Below are 22,127 nucleotides of genomic sequence, written 5' to 3'. Positions count from 1 at the left end.
TTTCTGCTGAATCCCGATTTGATGACAGCTCTTCACACTTCCCACCAAAGAATCTTAATTTGAACTGAGTGGCCCAAAGTTTGTATAAGAGTCTCAGAATCACATTTAAGAGTAAAAATGGATTGGGGTGTCTGCGTGTTTCCAGGCTTTCTCCTTGGGATGATATGAGCTCCTTTGAATCTGTGCGAACGCTCTGAGGAAGGTTAAGAGAGGGCAGGAGCTGGTTCTTGTAAACTGACAGTTTGGGAGAGTGAGTTGGAGATAATCGCATAATCCATTTATAACCACCCAAGTTAACAAGCTCTCACCTTCTCCAAACAAGCCCCTTATTTACAAATAGTCACTTCTGCACAAAAGCGGGCTCTCATCATGTGACTGGAGCTACATGCAGTCCGTCTCATGGCATTATTTTCCCGTAACACCACAAAGATCAATTCACCTTAGGAGCACTGCTAGAACCCGTAAATATTATTAAATGCATAATCTAAGATTTGAAAATGATTTTTTATCTTACTTTGTAGACAAACTAGCCCCCAAATCGCTTGCAAGCCTGTCTGCCCAACGCGATGCCAGGCTCTATCAGTAGATGAGAAACTTCTAGAACCATGATGGCTGGTTCTGCGCTGCCATGCTCAAGTCAGACCACAGGTGGAGAACAGTCCAAGCTCCACACTGGGAGAGGCACTCAGAAATGGAACTATTTACAGAAGAGAATGAATGTGTTGCTAAAGAATTCAAAATCAAGTCGTAAGAATGGCATTTCGAAGGTTTTTTCAGTCCAGCCCTGGCCTAGGCCCCATCTCCGGTTCTCAGCCCCCTTTCCTCCAGGACTGGAACTGTTGTCCTGCCTTTATCACTCCTCCCGATACTGGGAACAAGGGTCGTGCTCCCTGCTGACGCACTTGCCAGATATAGCCCACCGGCCAGCACATTGGAGGATCCCCTCCAAAAGAGGTGCAGGTTGATTGTCTGAGGGAAGTATTTGGGGCCCACCTGGGAATGTCTCCCTGTCCTTCAAATCCCACATTCTGCCATAGATTCAACTTCCTTCCAGGACAGACAGCAGCGTCTGTTTGTCCACCAGGCCTATTACCCCCTCAGGGCCCAAGTCTAGCCTAGGTGCAGGCCTTCCTTCTGTTTCCAGCTGGCCGAGGGAGCCCGCTGTTTCTGGCCATGTGTTCAAACACACACTATTACAGGAAAAGGGGGACCGTGGATGCAGAAGGACAGGAGAGCTGTCTGCAAGCCAGAGGGACTGTCATGAAGATGGATTAGATGTTCACAAGGGTTGGGAACAGGGAAGTTTTGAGGGACACCAGAAGGGTCTTCAGTTCCATATAAGGAAGAACTCTAGTGACTTTCTGCTTACCTTTGTCTCTCCTGCAGTAACTCGTGGGCATAATGAACTAACCTATTTGATGAAATGAGTACAAAGCAATCCCTCTAAAAATGTACTAGCTGCCCTTAAGAAGGTAGTGTGTTCCCTTCTCGTCACTAATATTTGCGGAAAAGATGAAAAGTGCTTTGGTGGCTGCCAGAGGGAGTGGCCCTCAGATAACTTCAAAATTCCCTTCTAAGCTTGAGATTCTGTAAAGTTTCGGTAATCAAGTTTCAGTGAACTTTAGCCTAGATATGTTTCCCAAAGTAATTTCTGTTTTATCTGTCTCATTCCAAACTCAAGAAATATTTCACAATTATTGACAAAGAGGAGCCAATTTCATTGTCTATGTATGTCTCTGGCATTGTTGGGTTTCACAGAAAGTTGTGTAAAATGGGAGAAGCATATCCTCACTCTCTGGTGAGACAACTTAGAAGCCAAAACTAACTCATCGATTCTTCAGGCCGTGCTCTATGAACATAGCAGGAAGCTCTACTCCATCTGGATAGACTGTGAAAAAGAAACGTTAAAAAAAAAAAGAAAAGAAAAGAAAAGAAAAAAAAAGGGAAGCAGGGAACGCAGAAAAGATTTCATCTTGAGGAAAAATAAGCTGCACATAATTATTGTCAAAATAATTTTTCCATTTTATTTAACAAGATGATTCTGAATGTACACAGGTGGCTTATGAACACCGTGTAAAATACTTATTTCCATCTTCACTGTAGTCTAATAATTACTATGTAAATTTGGACAGGGTTTTACACGAAAACATGAACATGCTTCAGCTGGTTCGGTGTGACCGTGGGATTCGTGGATTTCCCATGTTTGTGGAGGCTCGTTAGGTGGGCACGAACACGTCGACATCCCCACGGCAATCAGGCCAGACACTCACAAAACAAGTGCTCATATGTGATAGGAACATGCGGATCATGACAAACGGGCATTCCTTGACAGGGTTGTTCAGATACATTTCCACACCCAGAAACACCCTTTTATGCTGCTCTGATACAACGTTATCTACTTTCCTTCCATCTAATGTGTGAAATCAAATGTCCTTGTTGGAGACAAGAAAATGCACAGAGTCACAGAAGCATTGCTCTTTTACCAGATTCGAAAAGGGCTAAGTACAACCCACGGTGACTCTGTGAAAAGATCCCAGGCCTTTGGATAGGACAGCATCCCCTCAATGTTCCAGACAAATTGCAAATGGCTTTGCTAAAACACTGCTGGACTGTATGGTCTCTTGAACAGTCCAGTAAGAAGCCGTATGTAAAATTCCTTTCTATGAAAATATCTTTTACTTAGAGAATATAGATTCCAAAGAATACCAAAACATTTACTAACATTAATTTCTGGGAAAAGTATTTGCCATTAATTTCCAAAAAAATTATATGCAGGGAAAGAATTTAGGTACCTTGAGACTGATTCTTTTGGGAAATCACTAAATTAACCTTTTATTTTACATTTATAGAGTAATGCTTCCAATTACAAATGGATTTGTCCAATTGGGTCTCTGAATTGGTGGGTCATTGAAGGTGATGGATACAGTCAGAGGGGAAGCACCAGTTTAGGGGCATGAAAGGCCCCCATTAAATACCGTCTCCATTCACTGAGCAGCAAACATAGTCCCTCACAGCCTGACATTTGCCTCTCACAGTAAAATGACAGTGTCAGCTTATTAGAATGATATTTATTGGTTAAATATTTTCTGGAACACCTACACGTCAGTTAAAACTGTCCTATTTAGAAATCAGTGAATATGCCAAGGGGCTCACAGCATGCCTACAAGATACAAATATACACACTTACGGCAAGCTTCTGGCAAGGCTCCTCGAAGTAACAGGAAATGTTGATGCAAAAAGACAGAGATGAAAATACAGGCGATACACTGTAGAGGAGCCATACTCAGGAGAAGGTACTATTTGAAAAGCACAGAAGACTCTTTTATCCAAGAGGGAATCACAAACATAAAAATAAAATATTTGGTATTCTACACTATATTACAAAAAATAAATATATCCATCAATAAATAGTAGGAAGCCTAGAAACTTTTACATGAATATTTTGGTTGTTGGCTGCCAAAGTCCCCCTGCTACCTTTCTCAAGAGTCATTTAGGTTTATCAACTTCAGCGATGATAATTCTGCCATAAAAGTGTAAAAAAGACAGGTGTGGCATATAGCAAAGGTCTATGACCAGAGAAGACAGTAGTGAGTTCTACTTTCCTAAGGATCTGACACCTTCCTGGCTTCGTACTCATGCAGTGAGGTAAAGGAATTGCGAGCATGCTTCAGGAGGCCTGAGGGGAGCTGGCAGGACCCCTCTATTTATGGTCGGTGTGTTTTAATTTTTTGATGACAAGAAAGCAAAAAAAAAAAAAAAAATGCAACTAGCAACATTTGAATAACCAATAGGTGGCTTTCTGCACTCCTTCCATAGGGTAGAAGAAAATCTTAGAAACGCGTGTTTACCTCTGGACTGTGGTAAAAGGAGAAACATCTGGCATATGCAGCCTGATTGCCAACAGCCTAGATTTTCACATCTCTTTAATGGAAGAGTGACTGTAAGGGCTCACAACAAAGCTTCCCTAGGAACCTGGGAGAGCCAGCAGAGGGCATGAGGAAAGCAGAGTCTGGCACGTCACATCTTTAGTGTTCTAATATGAACGTGCTAATAACAGGAGGATACCAGAGTTGGCAGACGTGGCTCCCGAGAGCTTACTGTTACGTATTTGGGTATTTTGCAAGCCAGTTGACATCACATTGGTAGCTTGAAGTAGGCCATGGAGGGGGTATTTGCGCCATTGAAACCCACAAATCAGAGCTATTCCCTCCTCACAACCCGCACCTCGCCACTGCTGGGTATAAAGCATTCACCAGCATACCACTGTCTTATGTACTTTACATATAAAAGAAAATTCTGCTTGATTTTTATCTAGTTAGAACAATCCCATTCAACCAAGGTTTTACCGTTATGTCTATTACAGTGTCCTTTAGAAAGGATAAGAAGTACCGTAGAGTATATGAGTATACAGTATGTACCATGGATCCATGGATGTAAAGAATGCACCCCATCCCACGGAGGGCACTAAGCTTGGCTATATAAAGCCAGTTAGACACACACACACACACACACACACACACACACACACACACACGCAAGCACACCGTTTTCTATGGAGGGTATTCCATAAATGAATGATTCTGAGTTGCATGGCTATCTCAAATTGTCAATCACTGTATACCCACTGATGGCCAGAATACCACTCTTCCAGGGGCAATGGATTCTCCAGGATTCACCCTCTGGATACCAGTGGACAACAGATGTGCAGAGCTGAGGGCCAAATTGGGCAAAATGTCCTTCAAAATAGCTTCCCTGGCCTCTATTTTCTAGGGCAAGATGAGATTATGACCCCAGAGGTTTGTGAAAGCAAGGCTGATGGTTTTCGAGGGTAAAAAAAAAAAAAGTGCAAGCCTTTTTAAAGAAGCATTCAGGGGGGTGAGGGGGGGGACAATGTACTGGAAACCACATTCCTGATTCTAGGTTGGACCATCTATGTTGTCTGCCTGGAGGTGTCAGAACAGTCTGAGAACTGCTCTGCTGTGGTTCTCCCTGCACAACACTTGTGGTCCTGCATGGGGGGCACTGGGACCAAGTCTCAGTGTCCTTCCAACTGGCTAACTAATGGGCAGACGCCCCAGACCATTGTCATCAGGAATACTTCCCAGTCCCTTAGTCCTGGCCAGTTCCCAAACAGAAAGACTGCAGAGTGGGAAGGTTGGGAAGGCTACAGGGTTTCCATCATGGGGCAAACCTGATTTCCAAATTCCAGCTTAGCTTTCGAGTCATTTGGTTGTGTGTCTATTTCTTAATTCATTTATTTAAATGTATTCATTTCGACTCTGGTTCTCTTTTTCTTACACTTAAGTATTCTTCATGAACAAAACATTTTATATATTAGCAACTCAACTAAATAAAATATCAGGGGGAAATCTAGAAATTAGAGCACTAACTCCTTTTATCCCAAGAGCAAACGCTTTCAGGTGTCCTCTTCCAGCTCAAAGCAGGGGCAACGAAGGCCAGGGATGATAGGGGACGCATGAATGGGAGAAGGACACAAGGTGCTCAGGCAAAAAAGAGGGAGGGAAGGGAAAAGGTAGAAAACAGCAAGAGCAGAGGTTCAGAGGCAAAGGAGAAATATGAAGAATTGAAGAAAAATAGTAAGAAGAGTCCAACAAACAGATCCCTTCTGATTTTTCCTCCTCTTGGTCTTTGTTAATTTTATTTTGTCCAAAATATTTAACTCTCCAATTAGAACTGCTTATAATTTTACAAACACGTCCTAGGACAGCATCTCTATCCTTTGCCCTCCTCCCCTAAGAGCCCCTCCCACCTCCTGTACCCTCTGCAGCCATAAAGGTCAACACACATGGCCTTGCCTTCCTGTTGCCTTAGGAACAGATGGAGTCCCCTCTGCTTTCCTTTCTTGACCAGGCACTGCCCTCTAGAGCACACTGGTCCCCCGTGGGCTCATTCTTTGCTGTTGTCCCTTAAGGCCACTGCCCCTTGAAGTCACTTGGTTTGTGTATCAAATAACCCCTCCCCTCAAACATGCAGCCTCCTTTACCAGGCCCTGCTGCTCTGAGTAATAGCAGAAACTCAACTGACAAAAGCTACCCCTACATTTCCAGTAGTATTTCGGAAATGTAATACTTCCTAGGATGGTTAAATTCCTGGTGCAAATTATCCTGATGGAAATACTACTTAGAGAGGAGGTGACCAAGAACATCCCACTGTCTTTTAACATATACACATTTGATTGGGTTATGCAGGTGTGTGAGTAGAATCTGCCTATATAGAACCAAAAGGATTTTATAGGTTTATCTATGTACACATATACATACACGAATATCTACCTCTCTCGACACTGTTTTTCTGCTTAGGGGTGTTGCTTTCGAATCGGCCTAAAGGGCAAGTAGTGTGGGCTTGCCACTTACTATTAGAGATGGCCTTGCCAGGAAATGGCAAGTCCAAAGAAACATAGATTGGAAGGGACTAGACTGTGGAGTAAATTATGCATTTCCTACAACAAACCGACCTGTCAAATTCCCTAAGGCAGCAAGCTTCTATGATCTGTACACCCTTATTAAATAATCTCATTAAATAGGAACACAAAATATACACATTTACAGTTATTAAATAAGCCACAGGACTCCTCTTCTATCTACAGCCACACTCAGAGACGGCCATACCCTCATATTTAAACTTGTAGGTGACGACACCTTTGTCTAAATAGAGAATGGAGATGGGCTCCAGCTTGGTGGGCACACAGCAGGCTTTGGAAGCCTTCTGGGAATTCTTGAGGTGGACCAAGGCCTGGATAATCGCATGCTTCGTGGGGGTGAGATGCTCAGCCAGGGGGTAATTGCAAACACCACGGCATTCGTAGGCTTCGTATCCAGGCGGGGCAATGATCCAAGAGTCCCAGCCAATCTCCTTGAAGTCGATGTAGAGCGGGGTCCTCTTGCAGTAGTTTCCTTTTGCATTCCTTCTGATGCGGGCAGTGGAGTCATAGATGATGTTTGACCTCATCTGCAGCAAAGCCTCTTCCCCAGGTCCGCTGGAATAACCTTCCAATCCCAGGTTGTCCATCTCCGGAAGTTGCTCGTGGGCAATCATTTCATTCAGTTCTTCCTTCCGCTCCTTCTCACTGCTTTGGTCATCAGAAAACACGACAAGCAAAGGGACATGCTTATTCCGGGCACTAGTGTCTATTTCCAGTTGTCCCCTGCCAGCATCCTCCATTTCATGTTTGCTCTCAATGTGAACCTCCAGCTGGTGGGTGGATGAGCCTGACTTTTGCCAATGCCTGATGGCATCGGTGACATCAAAAGTCTCCCACTCACTGTTGGTTCCATAGATCTCCCCTGACACCAAGACCAGCATGCTTCTTTCACCCTCACGGTCCCCTTTGCTCTCTAGTACTTCGAAAATGGTAATTTTCCGGTCCACTCCTTCATATATCATGCGATCTCTTTGCACCAGGGTGTACAACCTGAGTTCAGCCATGATGACCTCTTCATGGTGAGGGATGGACACATTGAAGAGGAGAGGGTATTTTCGGAGCCCATTAAAACTGGCTGGTTGGGAAAACAGATCTGAAAAAAAAATAAATAAATCAGATTTGCAGTATGTTACAGAGAAAAACAGAGGCTTATTTATTCAATAAGAGTGCCTGTCCATTCAGGAGGCTTGATACAGAGAGAATGAGGGAAAATCAATGAAAACAAACACAGTGTTAGCATTCTCTAAGAGAGAATACTGAAAGGTCAAGGGTAGAACGCTAGACTGAGTTAAGCTGCCAAGACTAAAATGGAAAATGGCCGCCTCATGAATGAGAGAAAACGCACCCAGCCTTGTTTGCGTAGCTTATCGGTCACAGAATTATAGACCTGGGAGGGACCTTGGAGATTGTCCAGGCAAACCCCCAATTTTTCTAACCAGTGAGGAGCTATCAAACGAGACACGTGTGGTGGTTGTTTTTTTCTTGAAGCTTTTCAGTGACGAGGATGTCATGGCTTTTCCTATTTGTACTTGTAATGGATGGAGACCCTCACATAGTCGGGGTCTTCCTGAAAAACATCCATGTAGACCAGGGGTTGGTAAACCTAGCCCACAGGCCAAATCAGGCCTGCCACCTGTTTTTGGAAATAAAGGGTTACTGGAAAAGAACTTCACCCATTCATTTCTACATTGTGTTTGTGGCTATTGTTGCACTACAATGGCAGAATTAAATAGTCTCGACCAAGATCATACGGCCCACAAAACCTAAAATATTTACTATCTCTCTGGCCCTTTACAGGAAAAGTTTGCTGATCCCTGCTTTAGACAACAAAGCCTGACAAGGTCAACAAGATAGGCATAACACTAAGGGGGTCACAGCAGTTGAATTTGGGGTTTGTGGTTCTCCGTAAGGAAGAATGAGGGGAAACAAAACTTGGGGATAGATTGGTTGCCTTAATTTTGTGCTCTTAGAACCTGGTATGGAAGTGCAGCACACAGGAATCACTCAGAATGTTTATGAAATGAAATTGTAAAGGTCCTGTAGTCTTAGAAACACACCTCCAAATATTATTATGTTGACTCCTTATCTGAGAATTTTATAGGAGTCCAAATCTCCTCTACACATGTCCCAGGTAATACCTGTCTACAAGGAATCCCTGAAGACATCTATCATCAATCAAAAAGTTCCATGACACCAAAGATGCTGAGGACCACCAATTGAGGGGGTCGCTATCATCTTTGGCAGCCTTTTCCCAATTGTATATCCAATTCATGATTTCAGTGAGGTCCTTGTTCCAGATTGTAATTTTAAATATTTTTCTTTAACTTGATATTATTGTTTTTATACTAACTTCCTTTTTTAGACTTGTTCTAAGCAACAGTATTCATGAAATGAGGGGTTCGAGATGATAGTTATGTGGATTTTTTTCAATCCACTTTAATAAAAACATATATTGATTTCACATGATTCACAGCTTCCTCTGGGTACCACCTAAAATCATCTCATATACTGCCAGTGAGAATTACAGATCAGTGGAATGAATTTAAACTCTCTAGCATGGCTCGCAAAGCTACCTATAATTAGGTCTTAACCTCTTGATCCAGTCATAGCTCCCATTCATCCCCTACAACATGGAACATTGCAATTTATCAATTAATATTTGTAGAAATATTAAACAAAGTCTCCTATTTAAAGTAGACTGATATCTTCACTACTTGCCAAAACACTCCTTTGCTTTACTGTATACTGCACCTTTGGATATGTTCTTCTGACCCTTGGAAAGCTCTACCCCCTCATCTCTATCTATCTAGCTGTGACCCCTCCCTATGGGGTCCTCCCTTCTTCACCTCCCTATCTGGGAGCCCACTCCTCTCTGGGTAACTTGAGTATTTACCCTCTATACCTCTCCTTTGACCTTGCCACTTACATCCTTGATTTTCAGTTGTCTTTATGAATGGATTTTTCCCAACTAGATTGTCATCCTACTGGCACGTACCACAGCTTAACCTCCCTTCTATGCCTCCAATCTACCATGATGCTTTGAACAGAGGTAGCACTTTAAAAATATTGATGAGTTGATGATTCTGGGCATCAGACCGAATTGATTTATGGGCATGACATATGTCCTTCATACATCAAGTAATATGGTAGTTGTCCCCCGCCCCTTATAGGAATGGAGAAAACTTGATTCCCCTTGGACTGGAAACATGAGAAGACCAAAAGTAGGGGAATAGACTGGTTGCTCCATCCATTAGAAAAATGCACAATAAAAGCTCACTGTAGTGGGAGGAAGGGTTTACCAAGGAGCACAAGGACATTTTTGGTGGTATGAATGTGTTCACTATCTTGATGGTGGTGATGGTTCCAATGGATGTTTACATATGTCAAACCCTATAAAATTATACACTTTAAATATGTGAAGTTTATTGTTTATATCCATTATACTTCAATAAAGCTGATATAAAAATAAGTTCACTGTGCATGTGCAAATATAGTAATAATGGAGGTGTTACCTTTCAGGCAAGGGAGCTAGTGTTTGCTGAGCAAATTACATGTGCCAAGTGCTTTGCAAATTGTTTTATTTAGATCTTACAATAACCCTATAATGCTGGTATTGGTATTCTGTTCATTTGATTCTGGAAGAAATCAAGCCTCAGTGCAGAGAACTGACCTCCCCAAGATGACAAGGAGAGGTCAAAGCAGTGGTAGGAAATAAAGTCATGCTTTTTCCACCTTGAAGCAGCACTTGTTTTCCCCTGTTAGTTAGATTTGGAGGAGGTTTTGTTTTGTTTTGTTGGTCTTTGTCTCGTAGGGAGTTGCACTGAGCAAATGGTAGAGAATCAAGGAAAGACAATAACAGCCGACAGGGTGAGCCCAGTGCAGGATTCATGACCTTGGGCTGTGCATTTTCACCAGTGGATTGGCAGAGGTGGGGGCAGCTGGGTTGTCCACTAAGAGGTTTGCTCCTGCCCTCACTGATCTTCAGTAATAAGAAGCTCTGAAAACTCCATTTCCTCACCTGGACCATCCAAATCCTCCACAGAAGTGAGAACCGAAAAACTCCTATTTTCCCCAGGGATGCGAATATTTTCCCACCCACACCCTGAGCCAGCCACCCAGGGATCCACACTCAGAAACATTAGGAAGGCTTCCCAGGGAAGGAGGATGTTTATTTTCAATTCAGACTGACCACAGAAAGAATCTGTAATTTCAGCTTGTCATTTCCATTATGTTACTAAATGTTACTAAGTCACATTTCCAATATGTTACTAAATATTTGAAATTTTGGCAGTCACCTAAATTTTAAAGGCAAATAGTATCTCCAGGACTGAGCAATACCTATTCAACATTTCCCCCAATGCCTGGAATTTAAGGAATTCATTAGTAACAACAGACATTTGTTTAATACTTCATAGCAAATGTAGTACTTTCTTACTTGTAACCTCTTTGAAATTGCTCAATTGTGTTACGTAGGTATATTGTCCTCAATTTACAGATGAGGAAATTCAGATTCAGAGAAATTAAGCTAATTATCCACATCTACTAAGTCAACCCTGTCTGAAAAATCCAAATCTTGAGCTAAATCTTGTCACCGCCTTTTTGCTTTCAAGAATATTTGGCCAACATCTATCCAAACCCTCTTTTGTACCTGCCTAATGACTATAAAAGCATAATTGGTAAATATGAAAGAATTAGTTATTTTGGACCCACAACTTTTACCATAGATATTAGAAAAAATTTTTCTTGATTACTTGTACCATATTAAATAAAGGATTAACTTGCTAAGTCATTAGATTTAGTACTGAATAAAGATCTGGGGGCAGAAAACACACTTTTCCCGCTGATATTTAAAGCTGGTACATTGCTCTTCATAAAGACACAGAATAAGCTGTATCATTAATTGGGCCATGCGCACTTCCTGGAAACTATAAACAGTGCTCCAAGGATATACACGTCACAACAAACAAAACAAAACTTTAGGAAGAATCTCTAAAATATGTTTCCGTCCTGTTTGAACATTTCTTAAATAAGGTCACAAAACTGAAACTCACCCAAAGTTTGAGTGAAACGCAAATCACAACTTTCTGTATTTTACCTATTGTCATCATTTTCATTCTATGTAGAAGTTGACAAATTTTGTAGTCAATTAAAAGCTAAACGGAACTGAGACCTATCTGGAAAATGACAGACAAAGGTATAGTGGTAGACCAACATTAGTACTTTTTATTACCTGCTGTCCAAATTGAAAATTTGCAAAGACCCAATTATAATGTCAAAATGGTAGACACTTTATGGCATTGGATTAAAAGATATTCTTTAATACCTTTTAATAATATTTGGAAAATGACCATAAAAACGGTATAGACCAAAATGTGCCTTGTTTTGGGGTATCTGTGTACACACACCCCTATATAGATGTTTTCACCTTTATCATTTCCACGCATTGTAAATTTACTCACCGCTTCTAAAAACTCGAATCCAAATTTGATCAGTAAAATCTCCACTTACCTTCATTCTTGAAACTCCTAATGATGTTGGCAGATGGTATGGAGGTCCTATCTGTTGCAAATTTGTTGTAGAGTTCCAACATGTACTCTGGTGGGTCAACCTTGGCTGCATCCTGCATCGGGATGTCCGACAGGTTCAATGTCTTGAGAAACTCTTTCTTCATGCTCTGTAGCAGTGTGTTAAAGTCGACACCATCTTGCTCTGAGAAGACATCATCAAAGAGGGGCATATCTTCTTCCAGAGGCGACTGCTCCAGGCTCATGATGGGGCTGCCAGAAACCGAGTGAGCCACCAGGCAGGAGAGAGCACACAGCTGCAGGGCCAGGGAACCCATGACTCTGCTCCGGCCCCCAGGCCAACCCAGGAAGGTTTAGCGCTCCTGAGCTCTAAGTGGCAGTTTTATCTTGCGGAGCGTAAATGTCTCGTGTCACTGGAGACAAGTTTGGAAACTTCCCCTCTCTCCCTCCCCCTACCACTCTTCCTCTCCCCCCCCAAAATCAGGTTGCAGTAATTGGATAACAAAATCCCCCATAGGGGCCTAGCCTTTCTTATCTCCCTAGTGTAAACTTGTGCACCAGATTTTGTTTCTATCTTGCAATCCTTTTTTCTTTTAATGAGCATTTTGTAAACATTTCCACATTCTGACACTGGCTGAGAGATAGGACAATTTTCTCCTTGCAAAGGCTCTGCTTCTCCTCCTTTCAATTCACTTCCTTTTGGCAGGAACGCGTAATTTCTGCTTTTACGTGGTTCAGTTTCACACATGCATATAATAGACATTGAGTCAACACAATACACGTCAATGGTAATATGTATTAATGCGAGTGATGGGGCTTTCATCCTCACATAAACATTTCTGAAGAAAGACCAAATCTCCAACATTTCCAAGTTAAGTTAACAGATATAAATGAACTTATATAAATCTTTACAAGCTGACATTATTAGAAACAGGAAGGTATAAATTTCATGGGCAATAGCCTTTTTGGTACAGATTCGATCTGGCTAAAATGGCTTTTGAAAAATAGGGCAAGTGCTTCATTATCACAGCAACTAAAATTTATTAGGTGCTTTCCTACGAACAGGCATTGTACTAAGTGCTTTGCATATATCACCGAATGTGCTTCCTATAATAACCCTATTATTATCCCCATGGCATATATGGGTCAGTAAGATTCAATAAGTTGCCAGAGGTCACAAAGTTACAAAGTGATAGAGCCAGGATTTGAATCCAGGCAGTCTGACTCTTATGAAACAAGAAAACAATCAGACCTTTTAACCAGGGTTCCCCTAGTCTGGGGCACAGGCGGTTTAGCCAGATTAACTAAGCTCCAGCCCAGCCTGTCTCCAGGGAGTCCATGGTCAGTCCAAGGCAGGCGACAGTTTGCAGCTGGATGTGGAGCTCAGGACCTTCACCTGTGTGATGAGTTATTAAAACGACCCCAATCTCTGCCAAATCCACCTTTATGGTTAAATCAAATTGACTATCAAACGGTTCCAGTAAAAGCTTGGCAAACAAAGGTGAAAAATGCCAAATGCCTTGATCTGAAAAACAATGGTGGAATTGATTGTGTGTCTGGTGTAGGGAAAGACAAATCAAGGTCATCTCACTTTTCAACCCTAATTAGTGGCGGTAGCAGCATGCTGTGGTCAGGGTGGTTCTGTGAACAACTCCAGGGGGTACTTTTCCCGCTGAGGCATTGGGACTGGGGTCTCTCTGACCTGTTCAGTGCACGCCCTGGTGCTGAGTTCAGAGGGCTGCGTCTATATATTTGGTGCACTGGAATATTCTCTTAGTTTCTGAGTTAAATTTTCCTACGTTTACCCCAATAGGATAACTACAATAGGTCCCCTTTCCATTTTTCCTCTAGGCTCCCTAAGGTTTATAGTCATCTTCTAATTCTTCCCCTCCTAAAATGCAAATTTTTACAGCAAATTTTTTGAACTACCAGAGAAAGAGCTGTATTTTAGGGGGGGAAAAATACCCTCTACAAAATTGTTAATTTGTTTAGTAGATGTGGATTTGATTCAATGCTCTATTTCAGTGAAAGCTTCTGCTCCTACATTAAACAGACAATCGTAGACTGAAAATAGATTACACCCTGAACAGGTCCACAAGTGAGTGAGTCCAAGGGCCATAACCCATCCTACAGGCTTTACCGGAGGTTCCCAACAGCATACCAGCAGGGTCCTTGTATCACGCCCTGCATCGAAACAAGCACCCGTTTATCTTCATACACACACACAGATGTCAACGCACACTCCAAAACTCTGAATGGCAGGCATGTGCGTGTAACTGCCACAAGACAGCCGAGTAAGTGGTAGTACTTATAACCCGGGCGTGCTGGTTTCAGAGGTCGGAGGAGACACGGGTATCCCACCTTGCAGAGTTCTGGTTCTGTACATTCTCAGGGCTAGGATGTGCAACTGCGATTTCCCTGTGCTCGGTGTTAGAATAATGATGGGGTTAAATATTTGGACCAGTTTCCCCATCACAAATGTCTACCTTTCTGGTTGATTTAAAGATAGAATAGGAAAGTGTCTATAACCACATCTCAATGCCTCTGACTTCTTGAAATGAAACGCAAGGTCCTTATGTTCCTCACCTGTGCTGGGCGAACAAGGCAGGAGATTGGACTTTAGCCATGAAGGAAGGGAACACAACTTCTTCCCTCTTCTAGGTCACAGACAACTTACATTTTAGCTGCAGAGTCTCTTTATTCCTAGGATTTTCTCTAGCTTTTCCTGATGACTCTCCTATGACTCTAAAAAGTCCAAATATCTCCACATTCCTTCTTCATTTGATTTTTGTAGACATAATCTATTCTATTACTTTGCAGGTGTGATAATAAAAATGTTTAGCAAGCTATATAACAGGTCCCACCCAATTAAAGAGATACTAGCAGGATCCCAGGGGCCCCAAGCTTCACCTCTAAAGCTCTGGATCCTGGGGAGATTGGGCTGGGATGCTGGGGGAAGAGCTTGAGCAGCAGCTATTTACCAACCCGTATGGGATTATTCTGATATTTTAGCACGACATAGTACTGCTCTACTATATATAACAGGTGAATCTAAGTTCTGCCAAAAATTCCCCAGCCAGAGTTCCATAAGCTACGTGCAGTTAGAATTTGCAAGCTCAACATGAGGATGATAGTTTGCTCTGATCATTTCTTTGCTTGCTACGAAATCTGCTCTCTGGCTGCCCTCTTCCTCCAGCCCAGATCTTGCCCACTGTTTCCAGACCTAGGAAACCATCCAGGGGTGCCGTTGTCCCTGGGATGGGTCTTTTCTCCTCTGATATGGTCTGCCCAGCGCCTTCTTCTAATATTAGACGTTGTCTTGACAGTGGCATTTCTCATTAACTCCTTAGGCCAGAGTCCACATTCGCAGTAGGAGAAGTGTTCCTTTGCCTCTACTGACCCCTCAGCATCTAGGTTACAGCTTACGCGAGGCTTACCAGTGTGCCAAGTGCTTCTCATGCCCTGACACACAGGGGCCAACTCCTCAACTCAACTTCTCCGAGGTAGGTGATTTCAGCAGAACCTTAGCTCCTTCCTTTAATAACCTTCCACGTGATCCCTTCATTCTCCAGTAAGGCCTAGAGTGTGAATCATCATCAATAATTGTTAACAATTTTAAAAAATTCACGCCTTTGTAATAGTCCTTCATTCAACAATTTCTTGTGTGTACCTACTATGTGCCAGGTATGGTTCAAAAACAAAACCTGAAGAAAACAGACCCCTGACCTTGGGGAGTTTACTTTTCAGTTGGAGGGGGAGAGACAATAAGCAAATACACAAATAAAGCGAAGTGCCTGTTGGGTAGTGATAAGCACGGTGGGAAAAACAAACTGAATCAAGGGGATAGGAAGTGCCAAGGGAGAAGGGGGTGGCTGTGTCTGTCAAGGCCTCGCTGGTGAAGGTGAAGGAGTCAGTCATGCAGGCCCATGAGGGCCACAGAGTAAGGGCCCAGCAGGCAGAGGGAACAGCCCATGCAAAGACTCTGAAGAAACAGCATGCTTGGGAGACTTAAGTATCAATGGGAAGGTCAAGGTGGTTATCGGAAGTCAAGCAAGGGGGAGCGCTACAGTACATGAGGCCCAAGAGGAAGTGGGCTGGACCAGCTGGAAGGTCATGGATCTTTTTTGTTCAATAGTCGTACTATACAAATACACAGTTTGCCTCTTGTTTTTATTTTTCACTGAACATTTCATCTTGAGGGTTTTTCACATTGTCACATAGTCCATTTACAACCATTAATTATAATAACTGCCCATCTCCATTGGGTAGAATTCCCATAACCTTATAAGAGGATTTTTAAAGTAGTAAAGGAAAACTTACAATTCTATTGAAATGTAAAGACACTGGATATTTAGATTTCGAATACAACCACCAACATATTCTAAGATTGAGAGCAGTTGTTCAGATATTTGCTTACTTGGAATGTAGGTCCAAGAAAAATGCAGAGTGCTTAAACAACATTTTTTCTCCATAGAATACCGCCAATCTCAGAAATACTTGGAGACTCTCTGTGCCACATCGCCTCTTGCCTGGATTGTGGTAACAGGCTACCAGCTGCTTCTGCCCTCAACACCTAACAGTCTGTTCTCAACATGACAGCCAGATTCTGATATGATATCGGATCATCACTCCTTTCCTCACTCAGAGAAAAAGACGAAGTCATACAGAAGCCCTCATGACCCTCCATTGCCTCTTTGACATCATCTCCACTTGCTAACTCTACTCCAGCCCCTTGCTATTCCTTAAACACCCCAGGCATGCTCCCATCTTAGGGCCTTTGCCTTAGCTGTTCCCTCCACCTGAAACAACCTTTCCCCAACAATCCACATGGTCACTCTCCCATTCAAGTCTTTGCTCAGAAGTAAACTCCTCCATGAAGTCCCACCCTGCCCACCTTGTTCAAAATGGCAGCTCATCAAACAATCCTGAACTTACGACCCTGCTCTAGTGGTTGCTTCTCACCTCCCAACATAAGATGCAATTTATTAATATAGTACACTCACTGTTTTCAGTCTGTCTCTCTCTGCCATCCACTCCTCACCCCTAGCTAGAGTATGTAGTCCAGAATGGCAGGAATCCTAGTTATGTTCCATGATGTATCATAAGTGCCTAGAGCTTTACTTTCCCCACAGCAGTTAATACATAGTCACTCAAGAAAAAGAAATAGCAAACATTCAAATATTTTCTTCCTGAGACTTCTTACAGTAATATCATAAAAACATAAATGCTATTTAAAATAAATAACCATCATTAAAATATGCATGCATTTTCTTGAGACACACTCTATATGTATATATATAGATAGTTAGATAGATTGGTTTATTACTATTGTATACCATTCAATTAAATATTTGTGAAGAATTAGTTTATCATCCTTCTAAAATTTTATTATGCAATGTACCATACACATAGTGTTTATATAAAATATACCAAAATTTGAAGACAGTAATAAAACAGACACACCCGTGCACCCACCACCCAGTTTAAAAAGTACAAAAGACTGGGACCTTTAAAACCTCCATGTAACCCTTTCCAATTCATCTCTTTCTCCCCAACAGAGTAACTACCAGACTACATTTTTTTATTAATCAACCTGTTATACTTTTGTGATTTTACTACATATGAACAAATCCCTAAAAATATATAACTTAGTTTTGCCTATTTTAACTTACATATAAATTGAATCATGCTATATGTTTTCCTGTATGACTTGCCTTTTTGCAGTTTTTAGCTGTAGTCCATTGATTTTCACTACTGCAGAGTTCCAAGTTTTACAAATATATAAAGATTTATTATACTGTTGATAGACACTTGGATTAGTTCTTGTTTTCCACATTATGTACAGTGCCACTATGAATAATCTTAATTGACAAATTGTTTTCCCAAAGGTTACCCCAATTCTGTTCATCCCAGCAGGTGTACTTGTTCTACCACTTGTGTTGGTTGACTTTGGCTTGATGGCTCTCTCTCCTGTTGCTGTCCCCATTCATTCTCAGGATCTACAATAGAGCAAGAGATGGTCTCCTGGACAAAAGACATAGTTGAGGTGGGAAAGCAAGCACTGTTTTAAAGTATTGTGTTGGTTCCCATAACTCTATAATAAACAATTCAACCCATGTAAAAGCATGGTACCCAGGAGCAGAAAAGCTTATTGAAGGACAAGAAAGGAGACATATAAATGTAGCACTAATCTAAGTTCATGAATAGGAAGACAATATAACAAAGATGTCAATAATCCCCAATCAATATATAGATTCAATAAAATTTCAATCACAATCCTAACAAGACATTTAATTGACTTGAAAAGATGATCCTAAAACTTGAATGCAGGAGTGAAGGGTTAAGAATAGCTAAGATACCCTTGGAGAATTAGATGGGAGACTTTTCTTACCAAATACCAAGACCTATTAAAAATCAGTAATAATCAAGACAGTGTTGTGTCCTTGCAGGAATAGATCAATAAAACAGAAAAGAACCTGGGGAAAGCCTCATGCAAATATGAAAAATTGATATATAATAGCTGGCTGGCATTGCAGATACAATAGGAAAAAGATGATTTGATAAATTGTGCCAGGATCGTTTATTGAAAATATTGACTCTCTACCTCGCTCTTTATGCAAAAATCAAATCCAGATAAAGTAAGAGCTTAATATGAAAGAATAATTTTGAACCTTTGTCTTGGTAATATAGAGGCTCTTGGGGAAACAAAAGTCTGGGAGGAGGGGTCCTTTCATCCCAAGAACTAGTGCCTCATATGCTATCTCCAACCGTAGAAGATAACAAGGCGATAAATGATTATCCTATCCCCTTTTGCTCAAAGAGAGAGAGAGAGAGACAGCCCACGGATTTTGAAAAGTATATAAATTGATATTATCTATCAAATTCCAAAGTAGCTAAATAGTATTATTATTATTAGCTTTAGAAGAAAGCTTCACCAAGAGTTCCTTGGAACAGAGGATTACCCGATTACATTTTAAATTGAGTTTGTTACACTTATGCTCCTTTCAGAAACACAATTATTCATGGAGTGAGACAAGCTTTATGTGTTACAGAAGACTACATTATCTGTATCTTAATTCATCTTTCATAGTTCTTTAAAGCTAACAAAATCTCTTTTGGTATGTACTTCTTAAGGAGTCAATGCTAAAAAGGAAAATGCCCACTGACCTAGGATGTCCTGGGAGTGGCATAGACTGTCCATCATCATGCTCTTAGGATCACTCGAGGTGTTTGACAGCTGCGCTAAGCAACCGTACAGAGTGCAAAGACAAAGCAGCAAAGCCAGCCAGGGCACTCTGCCACCACCCTGAGATAAGTCAAGCCCTTTAACACCAGAGGCTGCTAAGGTTTTATTCCACACTCTCAACAAGATAAGCTGCCATTCACGCCTCACAAGACACTCAGATCTGGAAAGCAGCTCAGAGGAAAAACTAAGATACTCAAATAAGTGCAATTATTTCAATGAAGAAAATTAGTAGATTTCAAGTTTTTTTGACTCCCGCTCCATAAGGAGCCAAGAAGCACGTGCCTTCTGGGCTCTGCAAACATGTTAATGTGGACGGGGGCGTGGAATAGCCTCAGAGCCCTGCGTGCCTCTCGGTATCAGCCGTTTTGCACTTATATCTGAGCCTCACTCCAAAAGGAAGCATTTGTTTCCCCATTTTACAGATGAAACTGAGGTTTTGAAAGGCAAAACGAATCACCCCGTGTTCATGCATTGGGGAAACTTGGATTCAAAATCACCCTCTTGCCACTACTCCCTCCGATTTGTCTAAACAGCTATCAGTCCATATACTTAGACTCTGAGAAGGTGGAGAAGGCATGAGAGGGCATACATCTGTTTACTATGCTTTGCTTTATTTTTTTTTTAATCACAAATACTGCATTTTTTATAGGTTTGCAGCAACCCTGCATGGAGCAAGTCTATCAGCACCATCTTTCCAGCGACATTTGGTCACGTCACGTCTCTGTGTCACATTTTGGTAATGCTCACAATATTTTGAACTTTTTCAGTTATTATATTTGTTATAGTGATGTTACTATTGCAAAAAGATTGCAACTCGCTGAAGGCTCAGGTGATAGCATTTTTTTAGAAATAAAGTATTTTTAAATTAAGGTATGTACATTGTTGTTTTAGACGTAATGCTGTTGCACACTTAATAGACTACAATATAAACATAACTTTTATATGCATTGGGAGACCCCCCGCCCAAAAATGTGTGTGACTCGCTTTATTGTGATATTTGCTTTATTGCAGTGGTCTGGAACCAAACCTGCAGTGTCTCCAAGGTATGCCTGTATAAAACCTTGACTGTATGATTAGACACATAATTCAAGCCCAGAGTGGTGGGATATTCCGTACTAGTGGATTAGTCTGTACTCTGACTCTTCTGTGGTTTCCCTAAAAGCTGCATGAATCCTGCAATATTTTTAGATTTCCTAGGAGGGCTCCAATTTCAAATGTTCTGTCCAGGCAAAACATGGGTCTCCTTTCTTTTTTTTCATTAAGAAAGTATGGTCACCTTATCTAAGAATTCAGTGTACATACATTTTGAAGGGGCAACACACATTTGCTCTTTGAGTGATCACGACCAAGAGAGCTGCAAGGTCAAGGCAAACCACTCATGATATTTTTGAACTTGGAAAGTGACTATTACAAGATGATGAATACCTGGAGAAGGGAGGAGGAATGTGGTTTTATCAGAAAGATTCACCTCAGCCAAATCAATCTACGAATGTCAGTGTCACAGTCTGAGACCCTATAACCACCTGGCATGTTACAGAATAACTCCTTGCTCCCCAGTGTCATGACCCACTGAGGCAAGTCTTATGACGGAGAATTGTTGACTCTCCGAGTTGGAAGGAACACAAGAGGTGGCCTCAGACACTCTGCGGGAAGAGGGAAGGAAGGAGAAAAATAGCTGAGACCTGCCTTATCAGCAGGCAGACACTTTTCAGACTACTTTCACTTGACAAGTTCAGAAGGTTGCATGCCAGAATGGCTTCTTGGAGAAGGTCTTCCATATCAGAGCGATAGCCTAAGTGTCTTGTGACAGAACTGTTGCTGAGCATCATACATTTCTTTGTGAAATTAGAGTCTGCATGTGACCCATCTTCATTAAATGCCATGCATAGAACAAAGAGAAAAAGAAAACTGAAGCCATGAATAATCGTTAGGTAATGTTGGAAGAGCAGATCCATTTACAGAGTCAAACTTCCGGTTCCTAAACAGAAAGGGATGGTCACTTTTGCCTTAAAAGGCTTAGTTACCTCCCTAAGAAAAGTCTCTTTTTCTTTTTTCCCTTCCATGGAAAAAGGTCAGGTTACAGAGTCAAGTTCCAATCTAATCATATGATGTCATAGGACAGAAATTTAGTTTAAGCAATCCTTACAAAATGATATGAATATATGACTGGAAGATGGCAAAGTGAATTTTAGGTAAACACCTTCAATTAAGCCTGTTCTGATGTAGAAGTCCAGGGGACCAAAACCATTTATATGGTCTTTCACATACCTTCCAAAATTATTATTAGTGAATTATCTGTCAAGGTGTTGTTTAGGACTCATTGATTAATTATCTCTGGGGATTTTGTACAGTTAGGATTGAAAACAGCACCTAAAAGAAATTCTAGTGAAGGATAAGAGCAGAATTCTTTAAATAGCCAATCAAACAGCTAAATGGAGTTTGGGTAGCCGAAGAATAGAAATAGGTAGGACTTGGTTTAAGGAGATTGCTACAGTCACCTGATTCTACCACTCTCACCACATAACAATCATTGGCTTAGCTAAGGTGAAACACCCAAGTGAGCTCTGTAATAAAGCCAAATGACCAAATTTGTGATAAAAAGAATTCCAAAATATGCATCCCCCAGCTGTTATTCCAGGCAGAAGAATGGCCATTCTCTGTTACGTGGTTGACATACTTGTGAGTTGTATCAGCTTTCCTGAGATAAGGTTAGAATGCCTGTCTTCTCGGACACGTTGAAGGCAGAGGCTGTATTCCATTCATTTAGTATGAAGCTGGGCACATAGTACATGCTCAATAAATCAATAAACAAAGAAACACACTTTTGACATGAGGCCATCACATATTTATCTGCCTTGGGTTTTCTATAGTACTGTAAAGAGAATTGAGCTTAAAGATATTCAAGGGAATCTAC

The 22,127-nt window shown here is 41.4% G+C and overlaps 1 protein-coding gene across 1 annotated transcript; it reads right to left on the bottom strand.

Moving 5' to 3' along the window:
- Positions 1-405: 405 nt before the first annotated feature.
- BMP10 (bone morphogenetic protein 10) lies at positions 406-16,366 on the bottom strand. Its single transcript, XM_082356384.1, has 2 exons — positions 11,951-16,366; positions 406-7,535 (listed from the first exon to the last, which is right to left on the bottom strand). The coding sequence occupies exons 1-2, from the start codon at positions 12,282-12,284 to the stop codon at positions 6,598-6,600; spliced, it is 1,272 nt and encodes a 423-aa protein (XP_082212510.1). The 5' UTR covers positions 12,285-16,366; the 3' UTR covers positions 406-6,597.
- Between the last annotated feature and the right edge of the window lie 5,761 nt (positions 16,367-22,127).

The sequence above is a fragment of the Balaenoptera borealis genome (genome assembly GCF_965194805.1).
Source record: "Balaenoptera borealis genome assembly, chromosome: 15".
Classification (NCBI taxonomy): Eukaryota; Metazoa; Chordata; class Mammalia; order Artiodactyla; family Balaenopteridae; genus Balaenoptera; species Balaenoptera borealis.
This window is presented reverse-complemented; position numbering and strand designations above follow the sequence as displayed.